General features: G+C 43.4%; 1 protein-coding gene across 1 annotated transcript; it reads right to left on the bottom strand.

Moving 5' to 3' along the window:
* Positions 1 to 228: 228 nt before the first annotated feature.
* Positions 229 to 15,711, bottom strand: Ccn6 (cellular communication network factor 6). Its single transcript, XM_036168963.1, is given in 6 exon segments — positions 229 to 459; positions 461 to 595; positions 1,661 to 1,854; positions 7,618 to 7,860; positions 10,215 to 10,500; positions 15,654 to 15,711. Coding segments are annotated over 6 exon segments (1,053 nt in total). The 5' UTR covers positions 15,702 to 15,711; the 3' UTR covers positions 229 to 312.
* Positions 15,712 to 17,909: the final 2,198 nt, after the last annotated feature.

Genomic DNA, 17,909 nt, shown 5'->3' with positions numbered 1-17,909 from the left:
AGTTGTATTTAAAATTTTTCAGGCATTCTTTTTTTTTTTTTTTTTTTGCCAGAGCTGAGGACCAAACCCAGGGCCTTGTGCTTGCTAGGCAAGTGCTCTACCACTGAGCTAAATCCCCAACCCCTCATTTTTGTTTTATTGGAATATTTTTAGAAACTTCTGATGTCACAAATATAGCGACTGAAGAATGACTTATGTTTTTTTCTGTTTTAAATCCATTAAATAAAATTTTCAACCTTTTATAGGCACTCTAGTTTTTTGATTCTATGACATGAATGACTTGGCCTTCAACTTTCCTGCCTGTGTTTGGCTCTATAGAATCCTGAGCTCAGAAAATATATCTCCCAGTTCTCTGCAGTCTCTCTGACACACACAGGATGTGACCCAGAGCATCTGCCACTGAAATGACCCTTCACTGGGGCAGTCAAACTGGACGGTAATCATTTTAGACTTGTTGGGGAACACAGCATCTCTTGTCCAGGCATAGTCCACAGAAAATGGGTCTGTAACTCTGTGTACTTGAGCATCCAGAAAAGACAAACTTTTCAGCTTTGGAGAGCTGGAAAGTGGGTTGACAGGTTTTTCCTCTGGGGATCTGAAAAAGATAATAAAGTTACAAAGTCATTCTTTAAATTGGCTTACAATAACTTAAGAATTTTGTGGGTTGGGGATTTAGCTCAGAGGTAGAGCGTTTGCCTAGCAAGCGCAAGGCCCTGGGTTCAATCCTCAGCTCAAAAAAAAAAAAAGAATTTTGTGACAGATACTAGATACAGTTCTTTGTTGGGCACTAATAGTAGTAGTTGTTTGTGACAGCTAAGGCCCTCTTTGTAAATACCTGTGAGTTTGAGGCCAGCATGGACTACATAGTGAGTTCCGGGACAGTACAGAGAGACCTTGTCTCTAAAACTACATAAATAAAAAGATAATCCTCTTGCTTCAATCAAGAAATCAGACCAGCTCTACACTTTTATGCCAGTTGTAGGATAAAATGTCTTTTGGTAAGTTTACTCTAATGTGCAGAGCATTTTGGTATGATCCTCCTCTGAGCCAGCCAGTCATGTAACTATGATCAGAACATCTGTTTTCAAAACTGTGGTATAACAACAGGAATTTTATGTTCAGTACTGTGGTTTCACTCCTATAATTAGTATAAATAAAAAAGTTAGAATCCAAGAAATATCTATTCTGAAGAAAAGGTATGCATGGTGGGTTATAAGAAACTGGGTTACTCAAGACCCATATTTTCTGTTTGTTTGGTTGGTTTTTGGTTTTTTGAGACAGGTTTTCTCTATGTAGCCCTGGCTGTTCTGGAACTTGAGCTCAGACCAGGCTGGCCTCGAACTCAGAGATCTGCATACCTCCCGAGGGCTGGGATTAAAGGAGTACGCCACCACTGCCCAGCAAGACCCACATTATTAAACTGACAGAACACCTACAATCAGCAGGTCAACATCACTGCTATATAAAATTTTCCTGCAGAGTTGAGGTAGATCAACACCTGTTGTCCTCTGTGACAATTTGACTTTGAGTAGTCACAGTGAGAGGATTTTGCTTGATGAGCTCCAAACACTATCCCTCCCTCCAGAATGTATACACATACTTACTTTCAGGAACTTCTTAACACTGAAGCATAATTCAGTTAAGTCTGTTTACACTTTACCTTCACGGCCTTTGATATGTTACTGTTGCAGGGCTGAATATAGCATAGCCTCTTCTCTCTCCTCATTTCACAGTTGCTGTTTTCATTGGTCACCCTGTTAGAAATCCCCATTCCACATGTTCTGGAGCAGGGAGTCCACTTGGTTGCTTGCACAAGGCATTTTTTTTTCCAAGTAAGTGGAAGGTTCCTGTAAGCTAACATAAATGGGGGAGTGTGTATGTGTGTACATATGTACTTAACCTGGATTTAATTTTTAAACATAAAGTCTGTATTTAAAAGTTGTAAGGCTTTTTGCATGGAAGTGTAAATGCTTACAATCTAAATCATCCTTCCCTTCCTGGTACCTAAGTTTCCTTTCTGTCAAGTGGACCATGTAGTTTCCTAGGGAATAAAGACTCTTTATCTTCACCCACTGATGTCATTCTGCCACGTCTATCTCTTAAGTATCAGACTGGTTCTGATCAGTGCCTGTCTTTAGTTTGCTTTTGCCTGATATTTTCAGCAGATACTGAAGTAAATGTTGGTAGGATTAGGGAATTTGGGATATTAGTCAGAATAGTGTGGGTTTTCTTTCCTTGAGACATGGTTTTGCTGTGTAGCTCAGACTGCCCGATAACTTACAGTCCTTCTGCCTTCCAAGCATTAGGAATACAGGCTCCATACCTGTATCACCATGGCTGATGTAATAGTATGATCTTAGTATTTAAATTTCATGGTATGTTAAAAATCTAAAATAAAGTCATATTTAAGAATGAGACAAGAAAATGAGTCCCTTCCACTTTAAAATCTAGTCTTAGAAAATCTTAGGGTGAGGCCCACATGCCTCAGTGTGCATGTAGAGGTCAGGACAACTCTGTCATCAGTTCTGCCCTTGCCCCTTTGTGTGGAGCTCAAATTCAGGTCACCAGACTGCACAGCAAATGTATAACAAACTGAATCAATACCACACTGCACTAAATTAGTTTTATATATAAATCATTGCAAATGTCTCATTCCCTGTTGTCGGGCCCACAGTACTCTATGTAAACTAGCCACATAAAACCACCTATGAAATACTTAGGCATTGCAACTGTGGATGAATTATGAAGGGAGAAATGGAAACCCTTCACTGCCTATTGCTTAGAAGAAACAGGAAAAAGATAATTCTTCCATAATAATTTTCCATGAAAAAACATTAGGAGATTGTTACTATATTCGAGTGGAACAGACCTCTTGGTTCATAGTAAGTAAACAGCATAGATTTGTTACCTCAAGGCACTTCTCTAAAGTTGATGTACATTGTGGGAGCCCACAGAGGTTTCCTATTGAGAGCTGAGCTTGCTTTACCCAGCAGGGATACATAAGGGGATGACTTCACCATGGGTGTGGTTACCAGGTGTTTGGAAGGGTCTGCACTTGGCTGTACAGTGTGCTTTGATCTAGCAAGGGGAGGCCTTTTGCCCTGTACCTCGGCATTCCTTTAAAAAGCCCTTTAGAAGAGACAGAAGGGGCTGGTGGATTTTGATCCAGGTCCTTCTGAAACTACCCTGTGTTTCTGTCTGTCTCATCTCCACTGTCTTTCTATCTACTAATTTCTTATGCCTTTCTCTTCCTCATAGGAACCCTGTAAAAGGTAGAAGTAACCCACACACACAAATGGTATCAGAACTAGGGACTTGGGTACAGAGGAAGTTAAGTGAGAGTAGGAAAGAACCCCACGGAAGCAGTTGGACATGTCCGGTTTTGTAGTGAAGAATAAGGACAGTGGTATTTTATTCGGGAGCTATAACTGTAAATATAAAGCAGTATAGAAATAAGCTGCAGTGAGTACCTCTCTTTGTCTAGGTTTTTTTATTCTCTCAATTTCTATTAAATAAAAATATAGGTTTAAGTATAGGAATATAGTATAGGGGAATAAAACAGGGTAAGGTAGAATATAGGAATATAAATAGGAAAAAACTTAGGAAAGCAACAAGACAGAGGAGCTGTGTTCTTGGGACTGAATGCAGACTCCTGGGGAAGAATCAGGGATTGAAATGTAAAAAAATATTATGAGGAATACGGGCCAGAAAAGATTCCCATAGGAGCTTTTAGCCTGTGGGTGTTGATTTAAGACAGTTTAGATCTAAGCCCTGAGAAGCATGGGGTAATTTTCCCTGAGGTTGATGTGGAAGAGACAAAAACCCTCCGCTCCACCAGCGGTGCCTGAGAACACTTTTACAGCATCGTACCATCAGAATTAGTTTCCTCTTGGCAAAAGCCGAGTTTAGGGAATGGAAGTCTTGGGAAAAATCTAGTAATTTCTCTCTAAAAAACTGAAAGCTTTTCAGGTCTTTCCTTCTCAGATCTCTTTTCTTCCTGTAAGGGCAAAATTAGATTCACCTAGAAATAAAATCTATCAGAAAGAGCCAGTCACCTGTAATTGCCCTAGAAAAAAATACAAAACCTCTTGGAATATGGCAACCCTCTCTGCTAGTCCTGTCTCCCCTTCAAGCCAGTATTTTCTTAAAGCAGTTTTTAAAAATTAAGAAGGGGGAAATTGTACCCCCAGAAACCTGATGGCTGTCTGAGCATTTGGTGAGAAATGTGGAACAGAGGAATGTCAGCTCCAATGACACTCCTTCAGAGGAACTGGGGTGAAAGCCCCTGAACCAATGTTACTGATATTGAGGTTCCATCCTGCAGTCTGGGGAAAGCAGGAGACTACTGAGGAGTTTGGGACAAAGGTTTTGTCACTATTTAGTAAAGCTGAAAAGAAACAGAGATCAAAGCCGCACCGCTTTTGTTTGACTGTTGGCAAATTGATGTGAGGCACCTTTAAGAAAGATGGTTCCTAATAGCTACACAAGAATTTTTTTTTTTTTTCTGAAAGCTTTACAGAAGCTCAATACAGCAATTCTACCCTCACCCTGAGGCTAGGCTTCTGGGTAGAATGAACCAGAAGTGCTGCTGTAACTGAGTGAATCCAGCAATGTTTGTTTGAATTGTGGCATTCAGGGAAGCTGCAGTGAGTTTGGCTGCTGTGCACACATCTGCCGATTCCAGAACGGCCAGAAGGTGGCTTTGGGGAGTGGCATCATCCCAAGTGTTACAGCCCCCAAGCCACAGCAGTCACCAAACCCCAGGGTCGGAGGAGTTGGATATGACTCTAGAGCCACTGACGAATTTGGCTCTGGTTTCTGTCAGAGGAACTTTAAGGATGTTATCAAAACTGACTGTGAACTTCAGAAATGAAGCAGTTTTGAGTTCACCTGCAATTTTAACTGGTGATTCTTGATTCATGTACTCCATCTTGTTGGAGAAAATGTAAATAGTTCTGTTAAGAGATCTATTTTAGATGTTTACTAAAGTTTACATGGTAATCCTATAGAGAATATGCTTTTGAATGTAAGTTTGTAAGAACTGTAAATATGTAAACTAAATAGTCATGCTAGTTGTAAATATGTATAGTATGTTCATACTAGAATTATGTTGACATTAATGAACCAGGGTTTGGGGAAGCTAAGGGAAGCTAAGCTTTAAGTTTGATGTAATTTATTGGATGCAGTTTGCATCAAGAGTATTGATTTAAAAAAGGACTTGGCACAGCTAAAGCTTAGACATCTTAAGACCCATTCAAAAAAGAATATTCCATCTTGGTCATCCTCTACTCCTTTACTACGGCATGTGGCCTAGGAATTGCTGGGTTGTTCAAACTACTTGCAAGCTCTTAATAGGGACCTAAGTCAGAGTTGAGTTAAGCTCTGTACACCCTCTTGCCAGAGGCTGGTAGTCAGGGACGGGCAACATTCTTCTTGTTAGCTGCCAACCTAAGACAAATGATGGAAAGTATATCTCCATGGGTTTGTCTAACTGAAGAAGACGACCTAAGGCAGACACAGTCTATCTGAGGGGCTCTTTACCTAGTGAGATCTGAGCTTGCTTTATCCGGCAGGGTTGCATAAGGGGGTGGATTGACCACATGTGTGGTTACCAGGTGTTTGGAAGGGTCTGTACCTGGCTGTGCAGTGTGCTTTGATCTAGCAAGCGGGGGAAGTCTTTTGCCCTGCCCCTTGACATTCCTTTGAAATGCCCTTTAGAAGAGACAGAAGGGGGCCAATGGATTTTGATCCAGGTCCTCCCGAAGCTATCCCGTGTTTCTGTTTCATCCCCACTGTCTTTCTATCTACTAACTCCTTATGCATCTCTCCTCCTCATAGGAACCCTGTAAAAGGTAGGGTTGGGCCCCCCACAGTACATCTTAAAATTGATACTTTGGGAGTAAAGTGGTGATTTGAGCCCACAGTTAACATAGCACAGTTATACTTTGAGAATATCAAACTTAAAGCTGAAAAAAAATTAAAAACAAAAAACAAAAAACTACCACCTCAATAGAAAATATCAGTCACTTTGAAACATGTGCTGCCCAATGAAAGTGGCATCACGATGCTGCCCTCAGTGCAGTGAGATCTTGTACTTCACATAGCTGAGTAACAGCAAGTGGAGGGCAGACAACAGTTAAAGACCTCAGTGCAGGAAGCAGATTAGAAGCCTGTCACACATCTGCAATAGATAAAGGCAGCTTAGATTATTGCATTGCTAATAACCCTGCGTACAGGTAACCAATGCCTGCAGTTCAGGAATTTGTTCAGCATTCATTAAAAAGTAAAGAAATTATGAGATTAATAAAACAAAAGCTTAGTGTTGGTAAGCACTGAGAAAGTGTGAGGGATTATGCAATTGCTTGCTTTGTACCAACCTAGCAAAAGCTAGATTTGAATAATAGATCGTATTAGTTATTTTCACACATGCCTTTTAAAAGCATATGCTTTCACTAACATTAGCTGCGAAAGCCAAATTCCTGTGTGGTCATGAATGCATCTTTACACATAAGCAAAGGAGAGTTGTGATAGACTGAGCATGCCTTTGAAACAAACGAGATCTAAATCTCAGATACCAGAGGTAGGAGATTGGCTCACTTCTGTAGCTTCCCATTTCAGAGTTCTTAGGAATGTGAGTAATGCCATGCTGTTGGCTGAGTGATCATGTAAACCACCTGGTAAATGTTTGTCAAACTAACTGACCCAACAAGAATCCCTGAAGATGTGTGTGTGTGTGTGTGTGTTGTATTTTTAAATATCTAAAAGTCATTTCTCTGATAATTTTTACTGACTAAACATAGTGAAGGTGAGCCTAGAGGAACTCCTATATGGAAAATTCTCCAGCATATAAGTACGTCATTTATGCCTTCAGACACCTGGTGCTCAGGATGAGCACTCAGGAGTCTTACTTTGCGTCCTGACTACAGACATAGTGGCCTGCTTTAAAGTGAACAAGAAAACTGGAGCTGTTGCTAGTTTTGAAAATAATATTTTGAACCTCAAAATGTGTTAGTCCTCAAAAAAAAAAAAGTTTTTAAATAACTTTCCATTCCTCCTAGTACCATATAAAAAACTTTGAAATTGCAGGAACTGGATGGTCAAACTTCTTGCCTGTAATAGATTACAAATGAGAGGTTTTTAGAGTACATGTGGACAGTATTCAGTTTTTCTAAGAAGGGGGTGGGGATAAACAGAGGTATAAGATTTTAGAAGTTTCCTGATCTAGTAGGTTATTAAAAATCAGAATCTTTTATCCTCAAAACCAGAATATAAAGTTTTCTTTTCAGACACTTGGAATATACCTGCCTGAGGCAAATACCACAGTAGTACACTCACTGTAAATCTCTAACCAGCAGCTGGTGGGTTCTTATTGCTTGAGGTGCATAAAAGAAATCATGGAAGAGCCACCAGAAGAAATCCATGAAAGCATGCCTGCTGAGGATCACCTGGCACTGTGGTCCTGGGCTACAGTTTTGAGGATCACCTGGCACTGCCCTGCAGCCTGCTGAGCACCCCTGGGACTGTGGTCCTGGGGTAGTTTTAAGGAGCACCTGGTACTGCCCTACAGCCTGCTGAGTGCCCCTGGTACTTTGGTCCTGGGGTAGTTTTGAGGATCACCTGGCACTGCTCTGTAGCCTGTTGAGCGCCCCTGTTGCAGTGGTCCCGGGTTACAGTTGGTTGCACCAGATCTCCTTACATCTTCAGCTGCAACACAGTTGTTGCCAGCCAGCCTAGGTATGAAGAGGGGTGTGCATCCAATCGCACCACCCACACAGAGGCAACTGAACAGTGGATGCGGCTGAAATACTTGGCCATTCTGATAATGGACCCTGTTGAACTCACATCCAACAGCCACAAGATCTGAAAAGAAAAAAAGCAGCAGATTGTCAAATACACACACACACACACACACACACACACACACACACACACATATATATATATAATAAAACTATATAGCTTGGCTAGATAGACCTAATCCAATTGTAGCTGTCTCTTATGAATGTAGTTCTTAATTCCTTAGGCCACTTTGGAATCTCCCTTCACAAAGCATCTATAGAAAGGTCAAAGTGAGGTGTTTGTATTTTTGTATAGGCTATAAGCCCTAAATAGTCACTTCCAAAAATCCCAGAAGTTCTACTTGAAGGCAGCTATTAAAACCCTAAGCTTGGCAATGAGATGGTTATAAATAAAGGGTTGATGCCTGGTGAGACAGTTCTACCTTGAAGCGCAAATACAGGCCAGAATGTATTCATAGGCAGTTTGGAGAAACCATGGTTTAACTGGAGTACTGCAAGCTAACTGGAAATTGGAGGAGACCTTGACTTCCTCCAAGGACTGTCTTCCCTTTCAGGATGAGCAGCCTTCCAAATGTGTTCCACCAACCCTCTAGGAATAGCTGGTGTATGTTCAAAGAATCTGAAAAGTCAAAGCTCTTCAAGACACTGGGACGTAATAGGCATTGTCATTGATGTATGACATCAATGGGACAGTCAGCAATGGCTGGAACCAATTGGGCAGTACAGGAAGTGGCTGTGCTTAGCCTTTTGTGCACTTGTACTTAGAAAAATGTAAAACAGCATTCTTGTGATATTTTACTTGTGTTCTAACAAATAAAACTTATCTGGAGATCAAAGAACAGAGCCAGCCACTAAATTTGACACAGAGGCCAGGCAATGGTGGTACACATCTTTAATCCTATCACTGGGGAGGCAGAGATCCACCTGGATCTCTGTGAGTTCAAGGCCACACTGGGAACAGAGGCAGACGGTAGCACACACCTTTAATCCCAGCACTTGAGATCTCATGTCTTTGCTTGGGAAAGACACACACCTTTAATCCCAGGAAGTGATGGTAGGAAGCAGAAAGGTAAATTTAAGGTGTGAGGACCAGGGACTAGAGACCATTTAGAGCAGTTCAACTGAGACCCTTAGGGGTGAGGACTCAGAGGCTTTCAGTCAGGATTCGTGGAACCAGGATTGGCTGAGGAGTTGTCGAGGTGAGGTTGTTCTATTCCTCTGGTCTCAGTTCTCACCCCAATGTCTGGCTCCGGGTTTTTTCTTTATAAGACCATTTAGCAATTCAAATTACACATTCTCCTCACTAAAGTTTTCTTTGCTGTCAGTCTTTTTTAAGAAAAATATATTATTACTATTAGCTTATATTGGATGTGTTTCATTTAAACAAACTTCAAAATTACAAATCCATTAAATATCAATTGGCAAAAACCCACATTAGCAGAAGCTCTAATCCTCGGGGATTGCTAGGACTGTAAAGAAATGCCCGGACTTTAAAACAGAAGTTTGATCATCAGTGTTCTCTGTCAGAAGTCAGCAAATGTTCCATAAAAGACTGAACGGCTTCATCATTCCAGGCCGCATGGTCTCTGCACTGTTTGCTCTGTGCAGCAGGCATAGACTGCAAACGGCTGAGCTGTGTTCCCATGAGGCCTCAGCTACAGGCCAGTCTGGTCTGGGTTAACCCTGGCAGTAGCTGAGGTCCCAGTCCTAGACCGCCTCCCCTTCTACTGTTAAAGGTCTCATGTTCTATGTGAAGCCACGTGTGCAAAGGTACGTCCCAGCTAGTCAGAGTAAAGCCGAAAGTGAATGCCACGTCTACATCCTCACATTGCACATCCACAAGTTGGTTTGTTTTCACATCCAGACCAAAGTTTCCCCCCTCCCCTCCACTCCTCCTTCTGAAGAAAACATCCATGCATTTTTAAAGCAGATTATTTTCTCCTTTCAGGAAAGGCTGAATTCAGATTAATTTTAGACAGTATTAACAAAGGCTATCATTTTTAAGTCAGACCCTAGTTATATGGTTTTTGCTATATTCTGTCATGAAAAGCTGCTACCTGAGCCAGGCTTGGTGGCGCATGCCTTTAATCCCAGCACTAAAGGCAGAGGCAGGTGGGTCTCTGTGAGTTCTAGGCCAGCTTGGTCTACATAGTGAGTTCCAGGACAGCCAGGGCTGTGTAGTGAGATCCCATCTCAAAAACAAAACAGCAACCTGAGACCTGCAAGATAACTGTGACAGGCTTTCAAACATGTCTATGAATTTCATGTTAGCCAGTACAATTGAGCCAACCCACTGGTGCACAAAAACTGCACCCATCTTGTATTTGGCTGGACTAAATTCACACTCTGAATTAACAGTTGGGCAGGGAAATGTGTCTCAATTCAGCTTTTCCAATGGGCCCAGAAGACACTTACATGCACACACTCCTGTCTCGTACCTAGGCGTGTCAGCTGAGTAGTCACAATACAACCCTTTGTGTGGGTCACAGAGGTCAGCTTCATTACACATGTCTCCTCGTTGCTTGGCACAGATTTTGCAGCATCCACAGCCATCCCTTACCAAGCTCACCCCAGGAGGACAACTGGGCTTCTGAGCAGGACATTTGCAGGGCCAATGACAGATTTGTTTACGGTGAGATGCTTCTCCAGGCCCTCCAGAGGTCTCGTCTGATGACACAGTGCCCTGCGTCCTAAAGCAGAACTTCATTTGATAATAAAGGTGATGTTAGAAAAGGTTCCTGAGACAACATAGGTCTGTAGGAGATTTGTGCTAAACAGGTGGTGAGCTACAATACTAGTATTTGACAGTCCAGTGAGTTACAATATCAGTATTTGATGTGGCCACTCCCTGACTCCTCACTGGGTTTCTAAGACATCTCTCTATCCTCTTCCTCCTCTATACCACTCCTCAGTCTCCGAGCTGCTTTGTTTTCATCCTCCTGAGCTCATCACTGAAGCCTCTTGGGTAAGCTCTCTCCTTTCCTCACTTCATCTCATCTCCCAACCAGCTCTCTCCTCTGAACTCACTGCTTAACTGCCCCACTTAGATGGTAAATAGCCAGAATGAACTTCCCAGTTCCCCCCAGTCATCTTCCATCTACCCATTTCCCTATTTCAGCAAATGTCTATTGCATTTTTACAAAATACCTGGTGTATTGGATCATGCTGAACTCACATTTTAGCATGCAATTTCATTGATCAATCTTGTTGATTGTGCCTTTAAAATATATCAGCTTTGGAGGCCCACAGAGGCTCCCTCATAAGGCCTTACTAAAAGTCAGAAAGGTCAGGGCTGCATAATAGGATGATTTGGCCAAAGGTGTGGGCACCAGGAGTTTTGAAGAGTCTACACTTGTTAATATTTTATGCCTCAACCTTACTGATGTATAAAAGGCCCATTACGAATAAACTCAGGCAACTGGGTATTGACCCAGGGCCCTCCCGAAGCTATCCTATGTCTCTGTCTTTCTCATCATTGTCTCTGTCTCTATTTCTATCTAGTACTTCTCAATTCTCACTCCTCCCCCAAGAACCCTTCAACAGATTGGAGCTGACCTCTGACAGTCAGTCACCACCATTACCCCCTGGCCTCTGTATCCTCACTCCTACTACAGTGATCAAATCCACTATTAGTTTCCACTTGGATGATTAGAAAAGCCACCTATACAGTCACCTTTATTCAGAGCTAAATCCCCAACCCCTCACAGTTACTTTTTAATACGTCAGTTCATGTTATTCTATGTTCACAGGGCATGAGTCCCTCATGCTTCCAGATGAAACCCTTTCCCTGGTTTTGTTACACCTGACCATCCCCGATCTCCTGGCCTGTTAGCCTATGCTGGACTGTACCTTAGACACATGGCTGTCATGTTGATGCATTACTCATTTCATAATACTACGACCTGTCAGTCTCATTTCCCACCTCATCTTCAGTTTTCTCCCTATGTTATGTACCTTCAAAACCAAATTCCTGGCAGAGACTTCTCCACTGACCTAGAGGCCCACACAGCTGACTATCCAATGGGCATGGATACCCAAATGTCCTCTAGGAAAAAATGGGTTCAAAACTCATCTTTCACCCAGACAATACTTGGAGTCATCCAGGCCAAGCTCCTCTCCCTCACAACCATAGCCATGCCATGGCTAATACTGCTTATTGTATCGTCCTCATGCTCTAAGGTTTATTCTTTCTTATTTCACAGATACTAAATGCCATACTATATGATTGTATTACTCTTTAAAGTCCCCCAGTGGCCCCCACTGTCTGCCAATTACAATGCAAACTTCTGAGCATGGGACATTCAAGTCTGTCCCGGCCATGCCTATCTCAATGGTCTCCTTCTGTTCCCTGCTGTTTATGAGATGCCATGCCACATTCTCATCCCTGCTTCTCCTGTTGATCCCTGTTACGCTTTGAATTTGAAATGTCAACCACAGACTGTTTTGAAAACTTGGCCCTCAGCTTGTGATGCTGTTTTTGGAGGTTCTGAAAATTTTGGAGGTGGGAGGGTCTAGCTGGAGAAAATATGCTGCTGGGGAGTATGGGCATATTTATCCCTTTATCCCTGCCTACTTCCCATCTGGCTTCCTGCTTCTTGGTCCGCTGTAATGTGAGCAGCCTCTTCCATCATGATATGAAAAGTTTTACCACCATGAAGGGCAGAGCCCCCTGAAACCATGAGCCAAATTGTTTCCATCAGATATTTTTGCCACAGCAGAGCAAAGGTGACTAATACACTCCCTTCCCTTATGTAATGTCCACTCCCCAAACTGTCCACCTGGAAATGTTTATTTTCCCAGTCTTGAAATTTTTTTAGGCCATCCCAGAAATTAAAGAGTAACACAGGGGAAATCCATGAATAAAAGAGAAATTCATGTTAGAAGCCTGAGAAGAGGGAAATGCTACATACTAGAGAACAGAGCTGACTCAGCAGAAGAGGCAAGAAGGAGGGGTAAAGGTGCCCAGAGATGATGCTGGAAGAAAAGAAAACAAACAAACAAACAAAGCCCCAAACTGTCTACCTAGCATCCTGTGTCTAGTGACACCAGCATAAACAAAAGCAAACAGAGCTGAGGAGATGCCTCAATGGGCAGTTTTTACTGAAAACATGAAGACAGGAATTCAGAACCTGAATTAACCAGATGTGATGCAGAGTGTGCATCTGGACTGCCAGCATGCCAGATGCAGGGAGCTAACAGGACAGCCCCAGAATCGATGGGCCACCTGACCTATCTAAAGCATCAGTAAACAGGAAAACTATCTCAACCAAGGTGGAGGGTAAGGACAGACACCCAAAATGACATTGACACAAACATGCACAAAGATATTTTCTAATGAATGTGGAATAAAAAGTTCCAGATAAACAAAACTGTTTTGTTGGTTGGTTGGTTTGTTGTTGTATTTCTGGCTTAGGTTTTTTGTGGGTTTTTTTTTTTTGGGGGGGGGGTGTTTTTGTTTTTTGTTTTTCTTAGCAGACTCACCTCACAAAACAAAACAAACAAACAAACAAAAAACCATCAAGGAAATTATAACTACAAAATTTCCACAAAAGTAACAAAAAGTAGGACTCAACAAAAAAAGAAAATATGTTGAGACTATAATGAATTTTACATTTTTTTTTTTTGAGCTGAGGATCGAACCCAGGGCCTTGCGCTTGCTAGGCAAGCACTCTACCACTGAGCTAAATCCCCAACCCCATATTTTTTTTTTCTTTTCAGACATTTTGTTTCAAAAGCAAAGTCTTGAGACCACAAGAATGTTGCAAGAGAATGTTCTACAAACAGATCTGAGCTTTGGAATAGATCTATGATCTTAAATAATTTCCTATTATTTGGTCTTTGAGTATCAAGCCTCTGTGAAATGGGATTAATACACACTTGGTTCAGTTGTTTTGAGTCAAGGTGATTAAGTTATTGACTAGCAAAGTGCCTGGCATCAAACCCTTGGTTATGTTCGGAAGTGTGCCTTAGAAAAGCTTGGTCTAGGGGTAGACTAGGAGAATCAGTCCCCAGGCTTGCTGACAGCCAGTCTAGAAACTACAAGTGCCAGCTTCAGTGAGAAACCCTGCCTCAAAAAAAAAAGGTGGCTGGGCAGTGGTAGCGCTTGCCTTTAATCCCAGCACTCAAGAGGCAGAAGCATGCAGATCTCTGTGAGTTCGAGGCCAGCCTGAGCTACAGAGGGAGATCCAGGACAGACTCCAAAACCACACAGAGAAACCCTGTCTCGAAAAAATAAAATAAAATAAAATATTTTTTTTTAAAAAAGGTGACAGAGACAGGCACTCTTGCTGAACTCTGACCACCATACAGACACACAGACATGAGCACCTACACACAGGTGCACACGCTTGCCAGAGGTACACACACAAGCCTGGTCACCATTGTTCAGAATGTATCACGAGTATGCTGACCTGGTCTACGGATCCACACATTCGTGGATTTTCAGGTGGTACCTTACTGAAGTACGTCATTTGGTGGTGGTGGTGGGGGTATCATTACAGCTTTTCTCCTGCCTCTTCCTCTGACTTCTCCCTCTGCTTCTGATGTAAATTGCCTCCTCTGTTGCATACTTCTGCTACCATGTCGTGTCTCCTCAGAGGTTGCAGTGAGCCAACCGTGGACTAAAACCTCTGACATTACGAGCCAAAGTCAACCTTTCCTTCCCTTGGTTGTTTTTCTTGGGTATTTTATCCCAGTGACCAAGAGGGGAGGGTTTGTTTTTTAATCCCAGTGACCAAGAGGGGGAAAAAAAAACCCTCAATAATGCAAAAATAAGCACAAAGTGATATTTTCTGCTCTGAGCCCAATATCTTTCTATGTTTGTACTTGTTTTCTATTCTGTCCACAGCTCTGTGTGCTGCAATGTTGACTGTTTAAGAACATATCCTAGCCCTCAGTTGACAACCACCTGCCTCCTCTGGGAATGCAGAACAGGAGAGAGCTGGTCGCACAGCTGCTGAAGAAATGTGTTCCAACTGTGAGAGCGGAAGAACCCCACCCGACATCCTCCCAGGGATCCCTTTGAAACCTTACATCCTTCAGCAGAGTAACAACTTCCCTTGTAAGCTAAAACACCTCTGCTGCCCAGGCCAGAATCCGCTCTTAACTCCTCATCCGTGCATGTTTTCTAAGTGACCCTGGAAGAGGTCAGAGCTCTGTCCTCCGTGCCAGCAGTGACCTTCACCATGTAAATAAATCAATAAATAAGTTGCCCTGCTTTAATTGTCTCATTTAAAAACACTAAAACAATGAATTGCTCATATTAAATTAAACTTCCTTTGATCTGCCCTCTGAAATAGTTGGAGCTTTCTTCCATATGATAGTCACTCACAAAAAGTGAGAGCCCCGAGGCTTGAGAAAAGACAAAGTAATAGTACATTTTTAAAAACTAAATGTTCCTTCCTAAGTGCCCCTTTCAAACAAGGACAGGCTTAGCTGGAAAAAAAAAAAATTATTGCCCAAAACCGTTTTTCCAGGGGCTCTTTGCACACCGCAAGCTGTGGAAAGATGAGCCCACACCTCTACCCGGCCGCAGTAAGGGACAGTGTTTAGGGCTGTGGCTGCCCCCACTACTGTAAACAGATACAAGGTAACGTTTGTAAGTAGATACAAGGTAACGTTTGTGGACTGTGCACACGATCACAAGCAAACTTCAGAGGGTACACCTCAAAGGGGGAAATGTCGAGCATCTTTCACAAAGCTCTTGAGCTAAATTAAACAGAACTTTCTGGAAAGGAAAATGGCTCCCCATTTCTCACGAAATAATTACCCGCATCTTACCCCATCCCTATCTTGCCGTTTTACTTTGGGCCTGAAGAAGTACAGCTGAAGCCTGGGTGTAAAACAAAGACTTACCTGTGCTAATCCAGTAATGAGCAGAGTGCAAAAGAGGAACCCGTGCATGATCCCGGAACGTGGGAGGATGGAGATGGAGGAGCACTGGCGAGTCCTTGCTTAGGGCACAAAGCTCCCCTGTGTCCTGCACTGGGAACCAAGTCTCCACCTCCCAGGCTTCCGACTCCCAGGCTGCACTTTCTCTCTGAGGATCCATCCATTCCGGTGCCCTGCTTATTTCATGTGACGTCTAGCAGTACTTCATTCTGCACAGTTCAGTCAGGAGAGCCCAGCACCTTCCTGCAGGGACTCTGTAAAATCAAGCGGAGGCTTCTCTCTGAGGGAGGGCTGGCGCCCTGTTCTGAGGTCTGAGCCTGTCTTCCAGGAGGTGGGTGGCCTTAGCCTTCCCTCCCTGCCTTGGTCTCTGTCTGTGATTCCTCTGCTGGGTGCTGGTACGCCCCCTCCCCTACAGGTACCACCTGAGTTCCATGTTCTAGAGGCCTCTCCTGAGCGGGCAGCCCCCAGCTCACCGTCTCTGAGCTGCCCCCACCACACCCCTGTCCTCTGCTCCAACACATACCTCGCCCCTGGGAACCGGTAACCAGTACACCTAGATGGGTGTGAGTGGACTCCCATAGTGCATTGCCTAAGCTAGGCCCCTTTCTGCGGTCACAGTTCCGTGGAAGACAACAGAGAAGTTAACCCCAGATGTTTCCCAGCCTAAGACCAAACATTCACATTCATAGAAATAGTAGGATTTTAAAATTTTACGAAACGCTGCAAGATACACATTAATATAAACTTTATGTTTGTATGTATCAGTTAAAACAACCTTTAAAAAAAATCTAAAAAGTTAAGTTTTTATGAATTTGTACCATTTCTCTCCACCTATCCTTCCCCACATGCGGTTGACAGCCTGTCCCCTCTTGTCCCTAGAACCTCTGTGTACCCTTCTTGCCCTTCCTTCTTTCTCCACCAGAGCCTTGCTTTCTTGAGGACCCAGCAGTCAAAACACCTTCCCGTGCCTGTTCATCTGGACCCGTCCCCTAGCCTACTCCTGGTGTCTTTTTTTTTTTTTTTTGAAGCTGAGGATGGAGACCAGGGCCTTGTAGCACCTAAGGCCTCCCGCAGTGACCGCCAGGAGCCTAATGTTCCCACGGAGCCCGCAATGCTATCAGTGTGTACACAAACACACGCAGCCCAGAGCTATATGCACACCGGACCACCGACACCCCATGCTGCGCCAGCTCTGAGGCCTCCGATCAGTTACTTTTCTCTTCACTTCGATAAAATGCCTGAGAAAGCGACTTAAGGAAGAAGAGCTTCCATGCACAGTTCATGCACGGAAGTCGTGGAGGGAGCGCGGGGCCGCAGTTCACATTGCAGTCACAGCCGGAAGTGGAGACGGAAAGTCAGAGCTCATTTTGCTCTCTCCTTTTTATCCAGCCCAGGTCCCCAGTCCATGCCTGTGTTCAGGATGGGTCTTCCCACCTCAGCTCGTCCTTTCTAAAAAATACCCCTATAGATCCAAGGAAGGACATATTTCTTAACTGATCCCAGAGCCTGTCAGGACTGAGCATCACGGGGTTATCCTGCTCCTTGAGAATTAAGACGAAACCCCGGAGTGGTTCAGTGAAGGAAACTGTGTCTGCTTTTGGTCCGGTCTGCTCTTTCTCTTTTTATTTTCCGGTTTGGTGATCATTTGGCATTTGGATCCCCAGGCACAGTGATTCTTGCCCCATCAGATTTGATAAGTTCTTGGTCCCTGGCTCATCAACTCCATCTCTCTGGCTCTAACTCTCTCTGTTTCGAACGGGAAGTTCCAAGTATCTTGCAGAGATCCCTGCTCCTCCCATTCGCTCTCTGTCATGGAATAGGAAGGTGTTATACTGTCTGTCCTTCCTTGCTCTCAGTAGGAAAGGAAGAACTAGCTAGCAAAACCTCACCCACTTAAGAGACTCCTCAGCTCTGGGTTACTCCCTGCCACCCACTTAAGAGACTCCTCAGCTCTGGGTTACTCCCTGCCACCCACTTAAAAGACTCCTCAGCTCTGGGTTACTCCCTGCCACCCACACTTAGACTCTCCAACCGTCACTGCTGTTTGACTAGTTCAATCCTGACGGAGTGAACTGAGTGAATTGGGTATTTTCAGAGGTGGGAACTGCTGTGTTCAGCTTTCTGCAGGAAAAGCTGTCACAGTGCATCCTCTTCCAAGGACTTTCTCCTATTCTCTCATTCACAAAGTACTCAGCCTGTGATGTCCCCTCAAACAGACAC

Source organism: Onychomys torridus, chromosome 19 (assembly GCF_903995425.1).
Source record: "Onychomys torridus chromosome 19, mOncTor1.1, whole genome shotgun sequence".
In the NCBI taxonomy this organism is placed as follows: Eukaryota; Metazoa; Chordata; class Mammalia; order Rodentia; family Cricetidae; genus Onychomys; species Onychomys torridus.
Note: the sequence above shows the minus strand (reverse complement) of the source record. Positions and strands in the feature narration are given on the sequence as shown.